The sequence below is a fragment of the Trachemys scripta genome, chromosome 4, assembly GCF_013100865.1.
Source record: "Trachemys scripta elegans isolate TJP31775 chromosome 4, CAS_Tse_1.0, whole genome shotgun sequence".
Lineage (NCBI taxonomy): Eukaryota > Metazoa > Chordata > Testudines > Emydidae > Trachemys > Trachemys scripta.
This window is the reverse complement of record NC_048301.1, coordinates 121,070,774-121,091,898: the sequence shown is the minus strand read 5'-3', so window position 1 is coordinate 121,091,898 and position 21,125 is coordinate 121,070,774. Positions and strand designations below refer to the sequence as shown.

Below are 21,125 nucleotides of genomic sequence, written 5' to 3'. Positions count from 1 at the left end.
AAAAGATGGGCAATGAATTATGGGAGCATGGCATTTATTTTCCTCTTATCAATTAGCATTCTCTATACTGACTCCAGATGTGGGACCCCAGCTTTCTTGTAACCATGCTCTAGCCTTTTGTTGATGGCAGTATCTAATAGTGCTTGGCCTAGTCTACAACTAAAATGTAGGGTAACCCTAGCTAAGTCACTCAGGGCTGTGAAAAAATCAGCGCCCTGGGCACCATAGTTAGGTGGACCCTACCCCCACTGTAAACACGACTAGGTCAAAGGAAGGATTGTTCTGTCAACCTAGTTGCCTCCTCTCAGCAAAATGGATTAAATGTTACCAAGATTAGTAAATCTGGGTTTTGACAGACAATGTGGGTAAGCAAATCCCCATCTTTCTTAGTTACTTATCTGATCCCAGTACCATAGCTCTGAGCACCTCCCAACAATCCCATGAGGTAGGGAAGCTCTAGTATCCCCATTTTACAGGCAGGCAACTGAGAAAGAAACTAAGTAACCTACACACACTCTCACGGGAAGCCTGTGAGGGGTCAGAGATTGAATCCAGATCTTCAGAGTCCCAAGTGTGAGTCATAACCGTGGAATTATCTTTCCTCTCTATGCCCTCCTTTTAAATTGAGGGGACTCCATCTTGAGTATTTTCAGTGATCATAAATGTGAAAATACCTAATTGAGAGAGAGGCAGCCTGACAGATAACCTTGTATCCAAATATTTAAGGATAATATCAGCCATGTCCATTTATCCACTAAATGTGCATCTTCTCACTGTATTGGGTATTTGTTTCAATGCATGTCTAACTCTCTTAGGCTCCTTTGAAAACCTCAGCATATAACAATACTCCCCATCTCATGGCAACAGGGAGAGTCTTAGGTGTCTCCATGTATTACCCATTCATCCATGTCAGCTCACTTGTATGCTTTGCCTTCTGTCTTCTCACAGAGATTTACGTCTGTTCAAGGAATGGACAGAGGAAATCAGACTATAATTGATGAGTTCATTTTCTTGGGACTCACAAATCAACAAGATCTGCAGGTCGTCCTCTTCATGGTGTTCCTAATGTTCTTTGTGACCACCCTGGTGGGGAATCTTGGGATGATCATATTAATCAGCATTGACTCCCGGCTTCACACCCCCATGTACTTTTTCCTCTGCCACTTGTCTCTGATAGACCTTGGTTGTTCTTTGTCTGTTGCTCCCAAGATGATGGTTAATTTCTTAGCAGAAAGAAAAACCATCTCTTATTCTGGGTGCACAACACAAATGTTCTTTTTTGGCTTTTGCGTACTTGCTGACTGTTATTTCCTGGCTGTGATGGCGTACGACCGCTACATGGCCATCTGTAACCCACTGCTCTATAGGGTTGTCATGTCCCAAAGAGTCTGTGTCCATCTAGCTGGGGGGTCCTACGCAGTGGCCATTGTACTTACATCAGTGCACGTTGGCTCAGTGTTCAGTTTACAATTCTGCTCCAACACTATCAATCACTTCTTCTGTGACATCCCCCCAATCCTGAAACTCTCCTGCTCCAGTACCGACATCAACGAGCTTGTGCTGTTTGCCTTAGGTATCTTTGCTGGACTCAGCACCCTGATCTTCATTCTTATCTCCTACCTATACATCCTCTCATCCATCCTGAGAATCCGTTCCGCTCAGGGCAGGCAGAAAGCCTTCTCCACTTGCACCTCCCACCTGACAGCTATCATTTTATTCTACGGCACTATGATCTTCATGTATCTACGGCCCACTTCCAGTTACCGCTTGGACCAAGATAAACTGGTCTCACTCTTCTACACGGTGGTGATCCCCATGCTGAACCCCCTGATCTACAGCCTGAGGAACAAGGAGGTGAAGGATGCGGCAAGGAGAATTATAGGGAGAACTTTCCACTCCTCTGCGAAAAATAGAGGGGCCGCATGATTTAAAATGGATCAAACATATGTTTAGAAACAAGGACATCTTGAGTTGAAATCTCTGTTTTGCTTATGACTGATCAAAAAGACAGAAGATACTGTAGCACTTTGTACCTCAAACAGCACCCTGAAGACCCCATATTCACCATAGTCATATAATTATGATATATTTTATATAAAGCATGTCATGTAAGATATCATGTGAAAGGTCATGATCTGCTGAATCTCATTGTTCTGTTCAAATACGTATATTGTTAGTGTGTATCAAGTGATTAAATTGTGCTATACGGTTGTTCCTGAAATAGGTTGTAAGTTTGCTAGGGACATACAAAGAAACAAACCACTCTCAGGAGGATGTGCAACGAGCATTAATCCCCAGGGGAGTTGTAATCAAGGGATTTACAATTCAATGAGGGCTGCCCAAGCACCACACAATGGGGACTGTTCAACTCTATGACTCAGTTGCACAAGACCCAGGAAGATTGCACAAGCCAGTGACTCAGCAAAGCCCACCAGGATATGTCTGTGCAAGTGTCTTTTAGGCACATGGACTAAGGATATAAAACAGGAAACAGTGGCTGTGACGTTGGGCAGTCTGTATGGTTTTATAAAAATATGATAATAAGTGAATATAATGTAACTGGGATATGCTTCATGCAAAAGGTCTCTTATAAGGTATCATTACAAAGCTTATAATCTACTGAGTGTGATCATCCTATTTGTATAAATGTACCACTCTTGTATCTAAAACTAGAAATATAAAATATAACTCTGAGGGCCTATTATAATTATGCAAAGTGTGGGCCATTAATGGTGGTTTGGAATCTTGATGACGCCCATTAACCAGGACCATTGTCTGCAAATGGCTGTGTTTTACCTGTGAGTCTTCCTGTATATGTGTGTGCTGGCAAGCGGGTAATGAAGTCTTGCAGTGACATGTGATCATGTCACCTGAACTGGAATCCATCTTTAACCTGGTGCTTTTCCAATGAGGTGGGGTGGAAACCCAGAGGGACAAAGGGTTCCCGCCTTATGCAAAAGATATATAAAGGGGTGGAACAGAACAAAGAGAGAGAGAGAGGAGTCATCATGAAGAATCCCCTAGCTGCCACCTGAGCTGGCACAAGAGCTGTACCGGGGAAAGAATTGTGCCCAGGCCTGGAAGGTGTCCAGTCTGAGGAAAAAACTTACTAAAGCATCTCTGAGGGTGAGATTATTTGTATTCAGTTTGATTAGACATAGATTTGTGGATTTTATTTTGTTTTGCTTGACTTTGTTCTGTCTGTTACTACTTGGAACCACTTAAATCCTACTTTCTGTATTTAATAAAATCACCTTTTACTCATTAATTAACTCAGATTATGTATTAATATCTGGGGGAGCAAACAACTGTGCATATCTCTCTATCAGTGTTATAGAGGGCGAACAATTCATGAGTTTACCCTGCATAAGCTTTATATAGGATAAAATGGATTTATTTGGGTTTAGACCCCATTGGGAGTTGGGCATCTGAGTGCTAAAGACAACCACACTTCTGTGAGCTGTTTTCAGGTAAACCTGGAGCTTTGGGGCAAGTAATTCAGACCCTGGGTCTTTGCTGGAGCAGACGGGCATGTCTGGCTCAGCAAGACAGGGTGCTGGAGTCCAGAGCTGGCAGGGAAAGCAGAGGGATGGAAGTAGTCTGGGCACATCAGGTGGCAGCTCCCAAGGGGGTTTCTGTGATGCAACCCGTCACAGTGGCATCATGCCTTTGCCTTTCTCCTCCTCCCACCTATATTGGAAGCAACAAGAACGCTGAGAAGACAAAACTTCAGCTGAGGAGACTGGTCCAGGCTTAAGAGAGAAACCTGTATATTAAGAACTGTAACATCCAGGGGGGTGAGAAAATTGCTTGATCTAAATACTGCTTAGTGTAATAAGGCTTAAGATTTACACTGTGTGTTTATCTTTTATTTTCTTTGGTAACTATCTCTGACCTCTTATGCCTACCACTTATAATCACTTAAAATCTATCTTTCCGTATTTAATAAATCTGTTTTATATTTTACCTAAAACAAGGTGGTTTAGTCGAAGTGATTGGGAAATCTCAGCTCAGGTTCAAAGGCTGGTGCATGTCCTCTCCACACTGAGGGAGGGGCAGACTGGGTAACAAATTTACACTAGTCAGGCTTCTGACCAGAGAAAGACAATATAGTTTGGGGATGCAAGGCTGGGGAGCTGGGAGGAATTGGCTGATGCCTTTCTCTGTGTGATTCGTGAGTGGTTTGGGGACCCCATCACAGAAACAAAACAAAACATTTCAGAGCTAGATTCCTGAAGTTGAGTGGATTTGTAGGCAATGTTAACTCCCAGCTCCCATTGACTTTTTATGAGCTCTGTAGGTGATCCTCTTCTTTAAAACTCAGGTCTCTCTATTTAGGTGCCTAAATATTGAGGGAAGTCACTAACTTTAAGCACTCACACTTAAATTTTTCTTTCTACTTCCTCTTATCTATTTCTCAGTCTGTCAGGAAGATAATAATCCTCTTTCCTTATCTATTCACAGACTGATATTTTCACACTGAGCTTGCTTCCCATATGTTTAATGTAGTAGAACAACTGCTGTACTATGTTAAGATTGAGAACAGCCTTCTGTTTAATGGCTGACTTTAAGTGGAACTGGGTGAATTTTTTTTGACAAATAGTGTATTCATCAAAAAGTTGGCCCTCAGAGACCACGTACGGACTTTGGAGGCCAGGGTGGCGGAACTGGAGGAGCTAAGAGAGGTATGTTGATGAGGCTTTCCGGGACACTGTAGAAGTGTCCCACCTCCAGTCAGACAGCCCCTGCACCGTTGAGGAAGATGAAAGGCCCAGGGAAGTAGAGCAGTCAATGGGAGCAGAGGGAAACCTTCCCATAGTTGGGACCCTCCTCCCAGATGGTGCTGGAGTTGCCTCTCGCACTGAGGATACCTCTCCAGGGGAGAGTTGCTAGGAAAAGGCAGGTGTTAGTAATGGGAGATTCGATCATTAGAAACGTAGATAGCTGGGTTTGTGATGACCGGGAGAACTGTATGGTGACTTGCCTGCCTGGTGCGAAGGTTGCGGATCTCTCGAGGCATCTAGACAGACTAATGTGTAGTGCCGGGGAGGAGCCGGTGGTCATGGTACATGTAGGTACCAATGACATAGGAAAGGGTAGGAAAGATGTCTTGGAGGCCAAATTTAGGCTGCTAGGGAAGAGACTGAAATCCAGGACCTCTATGGTGGCATTCTCAGAAATGCTCCCAGTTCCACGAGCAGGGCCAGGTAGGCAGGCAGAGCTTCAGAGTCTCAATGCATGGATGAGATGATGGTGTAGAGAGGAGGGGTTTACATTCATTAGGAACTGGGGAAACTTTTGGGATGTGGGGAGCCTATACAGGAGAGACGGGCTTCACCTAAACCAAAGTGGAACCAGACTGCTGGCACTAAACATTAAAAAGGTTGTAGAGCAGTTTTTAAACTAGGAGATGGGGGAAAGCCGACTGCTGCAGAGGAGCATGTGGCTCGGACAGAGACTTCTCTTAGGGGAGAGTCTAATGATAGAGAGTCTCTAGGTTATAGTCAGGAGCAGAGGATGGAAGAGGATAATGTAAGGGCCAGATCAGATGATAAACATTCACATAAAAAATAATCTGACACATCAGAAAAGGGAAGACAAATAAACAATGACAAGTTTTTAAGGTGCTTGTACACAAATGCTAGAAGTCTAAGTAATAAGATGGGTGAACTAGAGAGCCTTGTGATAAAGGAGGATATTGATATAATAGGCATCACAGAAACCTGGTGGACTGAGAGCAATAAATGGGACACAATCATTCCAGGGTACAAAATATATTGGAAGGACAGAACAGGTCATGCAGGGGCGGGAGTGGCACTCTATGTGAAAGAAAATGTAGAATCAAATGAAGTAAAAATCTTAAATGAATCCACATGTTCCATAGAATCTCTATGGATAGAAATTTCATGCTCTAATAAGAATATAACATTAGGGATCTATTATCGACCACCTGACCAGGACAGTGATAGTGATGATGAAATGCTAAGGGAAATTAGAGAGGTTATCAAAATTAAGAACTCAATAATAGTGGGGGATTTCAATTATCCCCATATTAACTGGGAACATTTCACTTCAGGACGAAATGCAGAGATAAAATTTCTCGATACTTTAAATCACTGGTTCATGGAGCAGCTGGTGCGGGAACCCACAAGGGGAGAAGCAACTCTAGATTTAGTCCTGAGTGGAGCGCAGGAGCTGGTCCAAGAGGTAACTATAACAGAACCGCTTGGAAATAGTGACCATAATACAATAGCATTCAACATCCCTGTGGTGGGAAGACCATCTCAACAGCCCAACACTGTGGCATTTAATTTCAATAGGGGGAACTATGCAAAAATGAGGGGGTTAGTTAAACAGAAGTTAAAAGGTACAGTGACTAAAGTGAAATCCCTGCAAGCTGCATGGGCACTTTTTAAAGACACCATAATAAAGGCCCAACTTCAATGTATACCCCAAATTAAGAAACACAGTAAAAGAACTAAAAAAGAGCCACTGTGGCTTAACAACCATGTAAAAGAAGCAGTGAGAGATAAAAAGACTTCCTTTAAAAAGTGGAAGTCAAATCCTAGTGAGGCAAATAGAAAGGAGCATAAACACTGCCAAATTAAGTGTAAGAATGTAATAAGAAAAGCCAAAGAGGAGTTTGAAGAATGGCTAGTCAAAAACTACAAAGGTAATAACAAAATGTTTTTTAAGTACATCAGAAGCAGGAAGCCTGCTAATCAACCAGTGGGGCCCCTTGATGATGGAGATACAAAAGGAGCGCTTAAAGACGATAAAGTCATTGCGGAGAAACTAAATGGATGTTTTGCTTCAGTCTTCACGGCTGAGGATGTGAGGGAGATTCCCAAACCTGAGCCGGCTTTTGTAGGTGACAAATCTGAGGAACTGTCACAGATTGAAGTGTCACTAGAGGAGGTTTTGGAATTAATTGATAAACTTAACATTAAAAGTCACCGGGACCAGATGGCATTCACCCAAGAGTTCTGAAAGAACTCAAATGTGAAGTTGCGGAACTATTAACTAAGGTTTGTAACCTGTCCTTTAAATCGGCTTCTGTATCCAATGACTGGAAGATAGCTAATGTAACACCAATATTTAAAAAGGGCTCTAGAGGTGATCCCGGCAATTACAGACCGGGAAGTCTAACGTCAGTACCGGGCAAATTAGTCAAAACAATAGTTAAGAATAAAATTGTCAGACACATAGAAAAACATAAACTGTTGAGCAATAGTCAACATGGTTTCTGTAAAGGGAAATCGTGCCTTACTAATCTATTAGAGTTCTTTGAAGGGGTCAACAAACATGTGGACAAGGGGGGATCCAGTGGACATAGTGTACTTAGATTTCCAGAAAGCCTTTGACAAGGTCCCTCACCAAAGGCTCTTACGTAAATTAAGCTGTCATGGGATAAAAGGGAAGATCCTTGCATGGATTGAAATCCTATTCAACTTATTCATAAATGATCTGGAGAAAGGGGTAAAAAGTGAGGTGGCAATGTTTGCAGATGATACTAAACTGCTCAAGATAGCTAAAACCAAAGCCGACTGTGAAGAACTTCAACAAGATCTCACAAAATTAAGTGATTGGGCAACAAAATGGCAAATGAAATTTAATGTGGATAAATGTAAAGTAATGCACATTGGAAAAAATAACCCCAACTATACATACAATATGATGGGGTCAAGTCGGACCCATGACCGGCAGGAAGTTGTGTCATGCGACTCCTCTTAGACTCCTCCCACTGCCCTCTACCAATCAGGAGGGGTTTTCGCTGCTGGGGATCACCACTGAGAGGAGATTTGACCAATTGGGGGAGTTTTGGGCCAGGGTGACCCATCCGGAAGTAGTTTGTGTGACTCCTCTAAGAACTCTTTCCACCGCCCTCTACCAATCAGGTTTGGTTTCACCCCGTAGCACTGCCCCGAGAGGAGGTTTGACCAATCAGGGGGAGTTCCAGGACAGGGTGGCCCATCCAGAAGTGGGTCGTGTGACCCCTCTAACAATTCCTCCCACCACCCTCTACCAATCAGGAGGGGTTTCTGCTACTGGGGATCACCCCTGAGAGGATATTTGACCAATCGGGGGAGTTCTGGGCCAGGGTGACCCGTCCGGAAGTGTTTTGTGTGACCCCTCTAAGAACGCCTCCCACCGTTCACTACCAATCATGATGGGTTTCGGCCACAAAGGACCGCCCCGAGAGCAGATTTGAACAAAATATGGCAGGTTCTGGGGCGGGATGAACCACCAAGAAGAGGGTCATCTGACACCTCTAAGAACTCCTCCCACTGTGCTCTGCCAATCAGAGCATAGCACCACCACACCATAAGTGCCAGCACCAGGCAGAAGAGGCAATCTCTTACCAAGAATGCGTGTTTTACAAATGGTGGAAACGCTGAGAGGAAACATGGACTCCTTCACCACCCTCATGAGAATTTTGGACTTTGTTTTAGCCCTGAGCACCTTTGAACTTGTGTGGAGAAAGCTCTACATCAGTGACAGTTCCAACAAGGACCCTTTGACTCAATTGTTGATGGATACACTGGAGCCCGACACCGAAACCCAACCACTCGTGAGGAAGACCGATGAGCGTGATGGCCTCTCGTTGTCCACCCCTATGGAGGAAGGTGACCACGGCTTGGGGGAGTCACTGATGGAGAAGGTGAATGGAAAAGACTCGCTCGGGTAAATGAACGATTAAGAAGTGACGGTCGAGCATGGGGTGTAATGGGGTTAGGAACCAACTCAGGGTTGCCTAAATCTGTTCCTGCTTTGAGCAAGGAGTTGGACTAGATGACCTCCTGAGGTCCCTTCCAACCCTGATAGTCTATGATTCTATGATTCTAAAACAAGCAGTGGGAACATACACTGTTTCTTTTCTGAAAATCTCTCGACAGTTCGATGATGCCTTTCTAGATTTTCCCTTTATCCGCATTGCTCTGCTTCACGTATGTTAGGTACCTTTGAAGCACGGCGCTATAAAGTTTAGCCTTTTCGTACTCGACTAAGTCAGTTCTTTGAAGAACAGACTTCATTTCAGCATCCAGTAAGTGAGTTGAGTAAACAACTTTCTGCATTTTCTTAAGGGTTTTTGTCTCTATTCGCCACTGATTTTTGTTCCTTACAATAGAAAGCTGCTGCACCTCTATATTTTTTGAGGTGTTTTCTCACAGGCCCGTGCAATAGTCCAGGACTAGATCTGTCAAAGCTGGTCTTTTCACAGTTTGCTACGTTCGGGGTAATCCCTTTGACTTTCATACAGACCTTTCCTCCTGACTGTTTATACCCGTATGTTTTCTGGCCTGCTGACACAAACTTGGTGATGTGGATCTCTCTCGTGAGGTCCCCTAAATAATCCCCCAGAGGGGTTTCCAGTCACCCTCCCTTTTCACAAATATCACCGAGTCAGTGTTGTGGTACAGGCACATAGAATCATAGAATAGCAGGTTTGGAAGGGACCTCAGGAGGTCATCTAGTCCAACCCCCTGCTCAAAGCAGGACCAATCCCCAACTAACTCATCCCAGCAGGGCTTTGTCAAGCCTGACCTTAAAAATCTCTAAGGAAGGAGATTCCATCACCTCCCTAGGGAACCCATTCCAGTGCTTCACCACCCTCCTAGTGAAAAAGTTTTTCCTAACATCCAACCTAAACCTCGCCCACTGCAACTTGAGACCATTACTCCTTGTTCTGTCATCTGGTACCACTGAGAACAGTCTAGATCCATCCTCTTTGGAACCCCCCTTCAGGTAGTTGAAAGCAGCTATCAAATCCCCCCTCATTCTTCTCTTCTGCAGACTAAACAATCCCAGTTCCTTCAGCTTCTCCTCATAAGTCATGTGCTCCAGCCCCCTAATCATTTTTGTTGCTCTCCGCTGGACTCTTTCCAATTTTTCCACGTCCTTCTTGTAGTGTGGGGCCCAAAACTGGACACAGTACTCCAGATGAGGCCTCACCAATGTCGAATAGAGGGGAATGATCACTTCCCTCGATCTGCTGGCAATGCCCCTCCTTATACAGCCCAAAATGCCTTTAACCTTCTTGGCAACAAGGGCACACTGTCGACTCATATCCAGCTTCTCGTCCACTGTAACCCCTAGATCCTTATCTGTGGAACTGCTGCCTAGCCATTCGGTCCCTAGTCTGTAGCAGTGCATGGGATTCTTCCGTCCTAAGTGCAGGACTCTGCACTTGTCCTTGTTGAACCTCATCAGGTTTCTTTTGGCCCAATCCTCTAATTTGTCTAGGTCCCTCTGTATCCTATCCCTACCCTCCAGCTTATCTACCACTCCTCCCAGTTTAGTGTCATCTGCAAACTTGCTGAGAAGGCAGTCCACGCCATCCTCCAGATCATTAATGAAGATATTGAACAAAACCGGCCCCAGGACCAACCCTTGGGACACTCAGCTTGATACCGACTGCCAACTAGACATGGAGCCATTGATCACTACCCGTTGAGCCCGACGATCTAGCCAACTTTCTATCCACCTACGGAGCCCCCTCAAATGATGTGTAAAGAAAAGGCAACACCAGGCCGCTTTTATGAGGTGGGTCAACACACCTGCTGGGAAGGGGAGGCATCGGGATATGCCCCCACTAATGCCCATGTGTTTACCAATACCTCTGCGTGGGTTTGGAGGACCACCTACCCCAGGGTGCCCCTTAATTTGCTGTTACACTCTCAGGCACAACATTTCTCAGTGCATTGGCCCACGGTTATGCAAATTATGGTTAATATCTCTAACTGTGTTGTGTTTAAGTTTTCATGGATTACACCCAATGTTTTCCTGCCCTTGACACACACCCGGGAACAACTGACCATATTCCAGACAGAGGCCTCCTCCTCCTTTACGGAGTCGCAGCACATGTTTAATTTGGAGAAAGCCGCCTTTGCCACCGCTATTCGGGAGGGGCATCTATAGGGGGATGTATTATGCCATGTTAATAATGAAGCCAGAAGTCACTACTGGCTAGTGTATGCAATTGTTGCTGTTTATGTAGGAGACCAACAGTAACCCTAGCCACCGTGGAAACTTAAGTGTTGACCCTTCACAACAAAATGTTGATTTGGGGTCAAAGGGGGGACTGTCACAGGCCCAAGGACTCCCTGCCTCAGGGGATCCCATGGGGAGGCAAATCAGCATTGTATGTTGCTAACACAGTTGCAAGCATCGCAAGACATTTCGGGCGAGGGTCAAAGGTGTGGGGAGTGTGAAATGGAAGATTCCTTTGCAGGTTGCAAGAGGCCAAGAGGGGGAAGGAGGAAGAGAGCAGAGAACGGGTTAACTCAACACTTTAGCTAGCTCGATGTGAAGATAAGATGCTGGCCCTGATCCAAAGTCACGTCTCCAGACTAGAACTCTGCAGCTGCGTTTATCTCTCACTCAGCCACAAACAGCCATGAGAAAAGAAAAAGTACACTGAATCAGGGACGAGGCGACGAGGCGGGGGGAGCAGAGCTTCACGTCCCTGGAGCCAGTATGTTTTGGGAAAGCGGAGAAGACCACAGAAAGCTGGTTTGGCCAGCCTCAGATAGCGCATGTGTGACTATGAAAGTGGGTTAGGGCTTGGGGCACTAACGCTTTCTTCCTTCCTCTGACTGACGTGGGGAGCACCCATCACTCTCCGCTGTTATTTTATTATTTTATTAATAAAGCTTTAAAATTTAGACCTTGGTGTGTTCCTCCTTCTCCTCCCCTAAAGATCCTGCGGCCTCAGCCTGATCACCTGACGCCTCAGGTAGATTGGTAACATAAATCTGTCACACTAGGTTCATGGCTTTGGAACAATTTTTATAGTGGGGGTGCTGAAAGCCATTGAACAAAACTGTAAACCCTGTACATGATGGAAACCACTTCAAACTAGGGGGTGCTGCCACACTCCCAATACCCCTAGTTCCAGGTCCCTGCCTAGGTTGTAAGCCTTTGTGGGCAGGGCCCATCTTTTTGTTCTGTGTTTGAACAGTGCCTAGCACAATGGTATCTTGGTCCATGATTAAGGCTTCTAAGTGCTCTAATAAAATAATAATAATTAGGGCAGAAGTAACGTTTGCTCAGAATATGGCTGTAGAATGTCAACAATAGCATGATTAAATCAATCTCTTCTGTGTCTCTACAGACCCTAATCTCTTGAGATTATGCAAAGAGCACCAGTGACTTCTAACCATCCACACCCATGAGGAAAATAAATTCTAAGTGTGCTCCAAAACATTAATCCAAGGAGGGGAGAAAAATAAACCCACAGCATTTTATTTTAATTGGTGCTGGGGGACACTTCATAAAGAAGGCCCCAAAGTTGCAAACCTGATATAATACACACATCGGCCTTCGACACATGTCCTTGCCATGGAGCCAATGAGGAAATGATGCCTTTCTACCAGAAGTAGGTTCACCAATTCTGGGTGTCTCCTGCTTCAGAATATAGACTCCATTTCTTTAAAATGGACTTCTCTTCCTAATAGAGGAGGAAATCCCTGCCGCGTCAGAACCAGGTCTGTGGTCCCATTTGTGTCCCATTTTGTTGTGCTTAAGTGTTGTATAGGTCTGGGGTGGATTAGGGCTGGTTGACAATTTTCTATTTAGACTTTTTTCAATGGGAAATTTAATTTTTGATTAAACAAAATATTTTGCAGAGAGTGTCTGCTTTCCTTAAAAAAAAAAAAAAGAAAGAAAATAGAAAACTTGAAAACCCAATGATTTTGGCTGAAAACTAAAGATTTTTTCAGTTTTGAGCTAGAATCTTTTTTCTTCCTGTTTACATCAAAACTTTTTGTGGAATGTGGATGGTGCACAGGGAATAAAATTATGATCAGCTATTGGGGTGTGTTTAACCTACGGAGAATTCACCATGTTCTAAGAGCAGTTTTTTTTATTCCCCTAGAATCCTCATGATGAGAGAGCAAGACAGAAATGCAGTGAGAGAAAGACGGAGGGATTAATGGATTTAGATATATCCCAAGCCATGAAAATACCCCTTCTCAATCTCCTTCTGCTTTCCTTCTTTTGATCTGCTAGACAAATTGGAGAGATTTCCAAGAAAAGTATCAACAACAAAGACAATCAATGAGAAAAGTTAAAAGAACTAATACGTCTGGTTGAGGTTAGGAATAATGAAGGTGTGAAAAGGAGACACAATGGCAGTGAGAAAATATTTTAAGGGTTTAGGCAAATATTTTTCTCAGTAGAAAGGAATTTTTTTTAGTGCAATTCATAGGCATGGTGTTGCTAGGTATAAGGGGATGAAAATGAAAAAGGGAAGATCTAGGCTGAATCTGCATGTCAGAGAGGTCTATCAGGCTGTGGAATTCCCTCTTAAGGGAAGTGGTTGACACTGCATTGCATGGGATATTTTAAAATTACACTGGGGATCAATTCTGCACTAGCCTCAGAGAGATGGACTGGAAGTCCTAACAGGTCTTAGGCACTTGTGACATCTGTGATGCTATTGTATCTCAGTAAACAATACAAACAGTGAAGAAATGGCTGATGGAAATGTCACCACCGTGACAGAGTTTATTTTCCTAGGACTAACAGATCATCCAGAGCTGCAGGTCCCACTCTTCACGGTGTTCCTAGTGATCTATCTTATCACCCTGATTGGGAATCTTGGGATGATCGTATTAATCAGGAGTGATCCCCAACTTCACACCCCCATGTACTTCTTCCTCATTAACTTGTCCCTGGTTGATTTCTGCTACTCCTCTGTCATCACCCCCAAGTTGCTGGTGGGCTTCTTGGCTGGGAACAAAGTCATTTCTTTCAACGGCTGTGCAACCCAATTCTTTTTCTTTAGCTCATTTGTGGGTATTGAGTGCCTCTTGCTGGCTGTGATGGCATATGACAGGTACGTGGCGATCTGTAACCCACCGCTCTATACAGTCATCATGTCCCACAGAGTCTGTGTCCTGCTGGTGGCCGGTTCCTTTCTAGCTGGGTTTGTCAACTCGATGATACACACCATCTGTATGTTTCAGTTACCCTTCTGTGCCTCCAACATCATCAACCACTTTTTCTGTGACGTCCCTCCTCTGCCGAAGCTCTCCTGTGCCGATACCTTCATCAATGAGGTGGTGATCTTTGCCTTCGCCAGCTTAATTGAAATCAGCTGCCTCCTCACCGTCCTTGTCTCCTACCTGTACATCCTCTCTGCCATCCTGAGGATCCGCTCCACCGAGGGCAGGCACAAAGTCTTCTCCACCTGTGCCTCGCACCTGACGGCAGTCACTGTCTTCTTTGGGACAACTCTCTTCATGTATCTGCGACCCAGCTCCAGCTCCTCCATGGACCGAGACAAAGTGGTCTCTGTGTTCTACACAGTGGTGATCCCCATGCTGAACCCCTTGATCTACAGCCTAAGGAACAAGGACGTGAAGGACGCCCTAAGGAGAGGGTTTGGGAGGAAAATCTTTAGTTAGGGAAAGACTTTGAAACATGCTTCACCAAGGACTAAGGCATTGGGACTGATGCAAGTTAGTGATTTGCTGTACTGGTAGAATGGAGTGGTGGGTTCTATGGCTTTAGGGTAGTTTGTCTATTTAGTGCCTGTATACATTAAATGGATATGCACAACAGATGAGGCGATGTGTGCTGTAAGCCATACGGTGCTGCTGGCAGATTATTCATCTCCCAATGTGTTGTGTTTGAGAGTGTGCCACGTGTATCTGGGTTATAAGTATGTTGTTGTGTTTGTGGATGCAGTGTTTATCTGGTTGTCTATATTAGCATGGGTGTGTGCATACATATATCCTGAGGTAATCAGTGTGTGTCTCTGGCATGTTTGTCTATGGCTGTCTGCTCTGTATGTGGAGTGTTGTGGTGGCGTTTGCATGTTTGTGTCTGTGGGTGTACATGTTTGTGAGTACATATCAAGGTAACTGTGTGTGTTTATGGTGTGTTGTGCCTATTTCTGTATGATACATGTAGAGAGCCTATGTGTGTTTCTATGAATGTGATTGTGTGCATAGGTGAATAAGTGTGTCTTTGTCTATATGGGTCTATGTTAAACATAGTGAGTGGGATGTTGGCAAATGTGTGTTTGTGTACATGAGTATGTGTTTGCAAATGAGTGTCTCTGGATATGAGTGTGTTTGTGGTGCATTTGTGTCTGTGCATGTATGTTTTGTGTGATGAGTGTTGTGGCAGCATGTGTCCTTGTGAATATGGGTGTGTCACTGTGAGTGCATTTGGATATGTGTAGGAGCTAAGGTGCATTTTTGACAGTGTTGGTTTCTGAGTGTGTATGTGCTGAGTTCTGGGTTAGATGCTGTCTCCTTTTCATCTGCAGCAGTATCAATCCCATTCCCTTTTCATGTTGCTGCAGTGGCATTAAGAGCCCTAGTCTGATTGCTATTGTAGTATTCATTGTATCACATAAACTCTCGTTTGATCTATAAACAAGAAGACCCAGAAGACAGATGAACTTTCACTGCTGCTAATTATTCCCTAATGACAGCTCCCAAAATGCAATGCACCTTGAGAACCTTCAGCTGCCATTTCCAAAATCAGATAGAAGATGGCATTTTAAAAAAAATGATGTTTATTCTAATACTTAGAACTCATGCTCTGGATTCTGTAATGTGGATGAGGTTCTGTGGCCTGCAGCAGGTCAGACCACGTGATCATGATGGTCCCTTCAGATATAAGTTTGTATCTGCAGAGCTAGGTTGCTATGAAAAATCATTTGAATGGTGACGTGTACTGAAGCAGACATGAAGACACATAGGGGCTGATCTGATGCCTACTGAAGTCAATGGAAAGACTCCTATTAGATTCAGTGACCTTTGGTTGAAGCCAGTGAGGAGCAATTGTAGGGCATTCCTGATTATATAAAGGTGTTGGAGGAAACTTGAAACCTTCTATGGAAATCAGAGTTCTGGTTAATTGAGAGAAGGTAACGCTTTGCTCTCAGCTTTAGGGAATGCCAACTAGCTATAGATTGTCTAGCTTTAAAGCATGGTTTTGCTCTAAAAATGGATTCTATTTATTTTAGTTATATGGTGGTGTCGCATGCTTCATGGCCCAGATTCACAAAGGTACTTAGGTGTTGAAAGGCTGTGTTGCTATGTTTACCTTTTAGTCACCTAGAAAACAAAGGAACAGATGTTAATTCACAAAGACTGAGTTAGATGCTTAGGCTTCTAAACAATGAATGGGGAGAAGCAGGTGCCTAAGACTGGGATCCATGAAAACCAGCACACTAGGTAGCCAATGGGAGATGACCCTCAGGGAGACAGGTGCCTCGTCCAGGCTGTAGGGAAGTGACTAGCTCTCCTTGTGATCCACAGTCGGGAACCACTCTCCTGGAGACAGGAAGCTTAGCCACCTAAGATGCTTCTTCTGAGAATGAGTTAGGCTGGTGGTATCCGCCTCATAGTTTTTTAGCCCAGGAATTAGAGTACTCACCTGGTATGAGGGAGATCCAAGTTCAATTCTTCTATCTGCTTGATAGGAAGAAAGGATTTGAACAGGAGTCTTCTACTTCTCAGGAGTGCTCTAACCACTGCACAATGAGATGCTCTGATGTAGAGCTGCCTCAGTTTCCCCTGTTGAAATTGTTCCACTTTGGTTAAATAATTAAAGAGTGATTGGACCAGGAGAACTCATACAAAAAGTGGAAACTAGGTCAAATTACAGGGGATGAATATAAAAAAAATCAACATAAGCATGTAGGGACAAAATATCTCCACATCTTAGATTTTTAAGTGCTGTTAAAACTTGGCTGGAGGGCAGAGTCACAGAAGGTGGAGACCACCACATGGTTGGAGCAACTGTCAACAGAGGGCGCCAGGAAAGAAGAGAGTCTGCAATGCCCTATTTGAACACTAAGTGAGTGATCTCCTTCACACCCTTCCTCCCCAACTTTCATGATTTCCTCTTGGAGCGGCTCCTAAAAGCTCAAGAATTCTAAGAAACTTCACTGAAGTGGCTGGAGTTACACTGGCATGAACTCTAAGTAAACGAACAAGAGTGATATCATGTAATAATTATCCCTTATATGGACAGACTATTTATGTAGTATAAACAAAAAAACTCTGCAAATGGGACTCAGAAGATTTGGGTCCAATACCTGGCTCTGCTCAAGGTACCTGTGTGATCTTGGACAAGTCACTGAAGGTAAAATTTTCAAAAGCACTTCAGTAGCGTAGGACCCTAAGATACATTTTTGAAAGTGAACATCAATAGACTTAGGTACGAAAGTTCCTAAATCACTTTTGGAAATAGGACTTAGCTTCCCAAGCCACTGAGGTGCTTTTGAAAAATTTACCATTAATCTTTTTGTGCTTTAATTCCCCAACAGCAAATCAAGATAATTGTGTTCTCTTTTCCTTTGTCCACCTTGTCTGTTTAGATTGCTCTTCCACCTAAGCCAGTCTTTTGTCCTGTGTCTGTACATCAGCCAACACAAAGGGACCTCTTAGCACTACTGTATTGTAAATAATAATAATAATAATAATAATAATGAACCATGCATACTTAGTGCTCTAATTTATTGGGTCCTTAATGAGCGAGCAAGGGCTGCTGTGCATTCGATAACTGAGAAGATCTGGATCTATATCTCCATTGCATCAAATCCAGATAATGCTGTAAAATTAATTACCCAGTGTCCTTATGAAATTGGGTAGCTCATGAGTTTAAGGCTGAGGCTTAATCCTTACATGACCAATATGATGTTGTTGGGGTGGGAGAAGAAACCTTTTCTTTCCACTGCAGACCTTGATGCCATTATCTATTACTTTTAAACCTCATTTCTGGAAGGCTGTAATACACTGAACATGGGGTGCATGGTGGGACCACCTAAAAACTCAAACTAGTAGAAATAATCCCACAGAGTAACAGGATACCTCGACTACAACTGGTTCCTCTCAATCAGTTGTAGTCAAGGTGTCCTGTTAACCTGGGCAATTACTTCCATTAGTTTGAAATTTTAGGGACAAGTATGATCATCTAGTCTCCCCTTCTGCAGGAGTCAGGACATAGAATGTAACCTAGTGGTTCTGGTTTCAAGATCAATAACTTGCAGTTCAACTGGAATTTAACTACTAAACACACCCCATCTTGATTTAAAACTCCATGGGATGTAGTATCTGTCACATCCATCTGGAAGGTTATTCAATGGTTAATTTCTATCACTGCTTCTAGTTTGCACCTCAATTCAAGACTGAATTTGTCTAGCTTCACTGCTATCCATTGGATCTTGTTATGCCTCTGTCCACTAATTAAAGGAACAATTGGTGTCAGAGATAATCTTCCTGCAAAGGTATTTATAGATACTTTTTGATTTATAAGCAATGCCAGCAAAAATTGCTCAGTTACTCAACTTTAGTGCATATCTTTTCAGCATTCTGTAAAAATTATGAGCTAGCCAAGTGATTAGCTAAGATTTGCATACAGCTTTGGAAATGCTAAAGCACGAGACGCCTAAACCAAAGTCTGTTGAAGTCCTTTGGGTGTCATTCCATTGACTTCAAAGGCATTTGGATCAGTCTCTGTAACTGCAATTTAAAAATACCCTTTATAATTATTAACTATTGTGAAATGCAATTAATTTATTAATTATACTATTGTAGAGATAAAATATAAATTTGAATGACAAATAGCACAGTCTAAATGAGGTGTTTCTAATTGCTATGAAATTAAGTTTCGTTTTCCCAGAGCCTGTAGATATAGTCCCTTTCATGTTAGGCTTATTTTAGATTTTGTAAATTAAACAGTGTAAATTTTTTTTTCTGGATGGGAAATTTCCAAAAAGAACCCCCGAACTCTACTCACTGCAGAAAGAGCTGTTGGTATTAAAGAAGGGAGCAACTTTCTCTTTGAGTTAGTACTAAATCAATCTTCCGGCATATGACTGAGTTGCTGGGAATACTGGCCTGGATGAGATGTGAAATCCAAGTCCAGACCATTTGCAATCATTACGAATTATATTAGCAATGAATGGAGTACTATTGTAGGAAGGTAAGCAGTGTGCAATGGTATGTTAACAACTATGATATCTGAACTTGCTCTGATCAGAATTAGATGATACTTCAAACATCAACAACTGCCCCCCATTGGTGCTACATTGTACCTTTGCCTTGGAGATCACTATTGTTTCTTACATTTAACCTGAATGAGGGTTTCTGGGTAAACTCATTGGTTTAGGAGGTTTTGACCTAATCAACACAGTGGTATGACATACTATGTCAAAAGTGGACTATGTTATAGTATATAAATTAGTCATTAGTATTTGTTTTTGAAATTTTCATTATAATTCCTGTCTAGTTTAATAATAGGTTTGATAATTGGTCACAGGACCCTCTGTTGCTTTTTACCAATTCAGACTAACACGGCTACCCCTCTGATACTTGACACAATTCATTATAGGGAGCCTATACAGGAAGGATGGGCTCCACCTAAACAAAAATGGAACCAGATTGCTGGCATTTAAAATTAAAAAGGTCGTAGAGCAGTTTTTAGACTAAGGGCTGCGGGAAAGCCGACAGGTGTGGAGGAGCGCGTGGTTCGGACAGAGACATCCCTTAGGACAGGATCTAGTAACGGAGATTCTCTGTGTCCTAGTAAGGAGGGAAGGATCTGATGAGAAACAGTCAAATGAAAAGAAGTCCCATTCAATTACATGATGTACTAGCAGACAGCTAAAAAAGTGACAAATGTTTATATACCATTGCTAGAAGTCTAAATAATAAGATGGGTGAACTAGAGTGCCTTGTATTAAATGAGGATATTGATATAATAGGCATCACAGAAACTTGGTGGAATGAGGATAATCAATGGGAAACAGTAATACCAGGGTATAAAATATATCACAAGGATAGAACAGGTCATGCTGGTGAGGGAGTAGTACTATATGTGAAAGGAAGCATAGAATCAAATGAAGTAAAAATAGTAAATGAACCATACTGTACTGTAGAATCTCTATGGATAGTAATTCCATGCTCTAATGATAAGAATATAGCAGTAAGGATATATTACCAACCATCAGACCAGGATGGTGATAGTGAGTGTGAAATGCTCAGGGAGATTAGAGAGGCTATCAAAATAAAAAACTCAATAATAATGGGGGATTTCAACTATCCCCATATTGACTGGGTACGTCACCTCAGGACTGGATGCAGAGATAAAGTTTCTTGACACCTTTAATGACTGCTTCTTGGAGCAGCTAGTCCTGGAACCCGCAAGAGGAGAGGCAGTTCTTGATTTAGTTCTAAGTGGAGCACAGGATATGGTCCAAGAGGTGAATATAGCTGGACTGCTTGGTAATAGTGACCATAATATAATTAAATTTAACATCCCTGTGGTGGGAAAACACCACAGCAGCCCAACACTGTAACATTTAATTTCAAAAGGGGAACTACACAAAAATTAGGAGGTTAGTTAAACAGAAATTAAAAGGTATAGCGCCAAAAGTGAAATACCAGCAAGCTGCTTGGAAACTATTAAAACACACCATAATAGATGCTCAACTTAAAAGTATACCCCAATTAAAAAACATAGTAAGAGAAACAAAAAAGTGCCACCATGGCTAAACAACAAAGTAAAAGAAGCAGTGAGAGGCAAAAAGGCTTCCTTTAAAAATTGGAAGTTAAATCCTAGTGAGGAAAATAGAAATGAGCATAAACTCTGGCAAATGAAGTGGAAAAATATAATTAGCAAGGCCAAAAAAGAATTTGAAGAACAGCTAGCCAAAGACTCAAAAAGTAATAGCAAATTTTTTTTAAGGCCCTCAGAAGCAGGAAGCCTGCTAAACAACCAGTGACACCACAGGATGATTGAGGAGCACTCAAGGATGATAAGGCCATTGCGGAGAAACTAAATTAATTCTTTGCATCGGTCTTCATGGCTCAGGATGTGAGCGAGATCTCCAAACCTGAGCCATTCTTTTTAGGTGACAAATCTGAGGAACGGTCCCAGATTGAGGCATCATTAGAGGAGGTTCTTGAACAAATTGATAAAATAAACAGTAATAAGTCACCAGGACTAGATCACATTCACCCAAGAGTTCTGAAGGAACTCAAATGTGAAATTGCAGAACTACTAACTGTAGTCTGTAACCTATCATTTAAATCAGGTTCTGCACCAAATGACTGGAGAATAGCTAATGTGATGCCAATTTTTAAGAAGGGCTCCAA

The 21,125-nt window shown here is 42.8% G+C and overlaps 2 protein-coding genes across 2 annotated transcripts; both read left to right on the top strand.

The window, feature by feature from the left end:
- Window positions 1-969: 969 nt before the first annotated feature.
- LOC117875736 (olfactory receptor 1019-like) lies at window positions 970-6,921 on the top strand (the record flags this gene model as incomplete). The annotated part of the gene is made up of 2 exons (XM_034767074.1): window positions 970-1,854; window positions 6,898-6,921. Coding segments are annotated over exons 1-2 (909 nt in total), but the record flags the coding sequence as incomplete, so codon positions are not given.
- Window positions 6,922-13,469: 6,548 nt separating this feature from the next.
- Window positions 13,470-14,411, top strand: LOC117875735 (olfactory receptor 1020-like). Its single transcript, XM_034767073.1, has one exon. It carries the CDS (start codon window positions 13,476-13,478, stop codon window positions 14,409-14,411), a length of 936 nt encoding a protein of 311 aa, XP_034622964.1. The 5' UTR covers window positions 13,470-13,475.
- The last annotated feature ends 6,714 nt before the right edge of the window (window positions 14,412-21,125 follow it).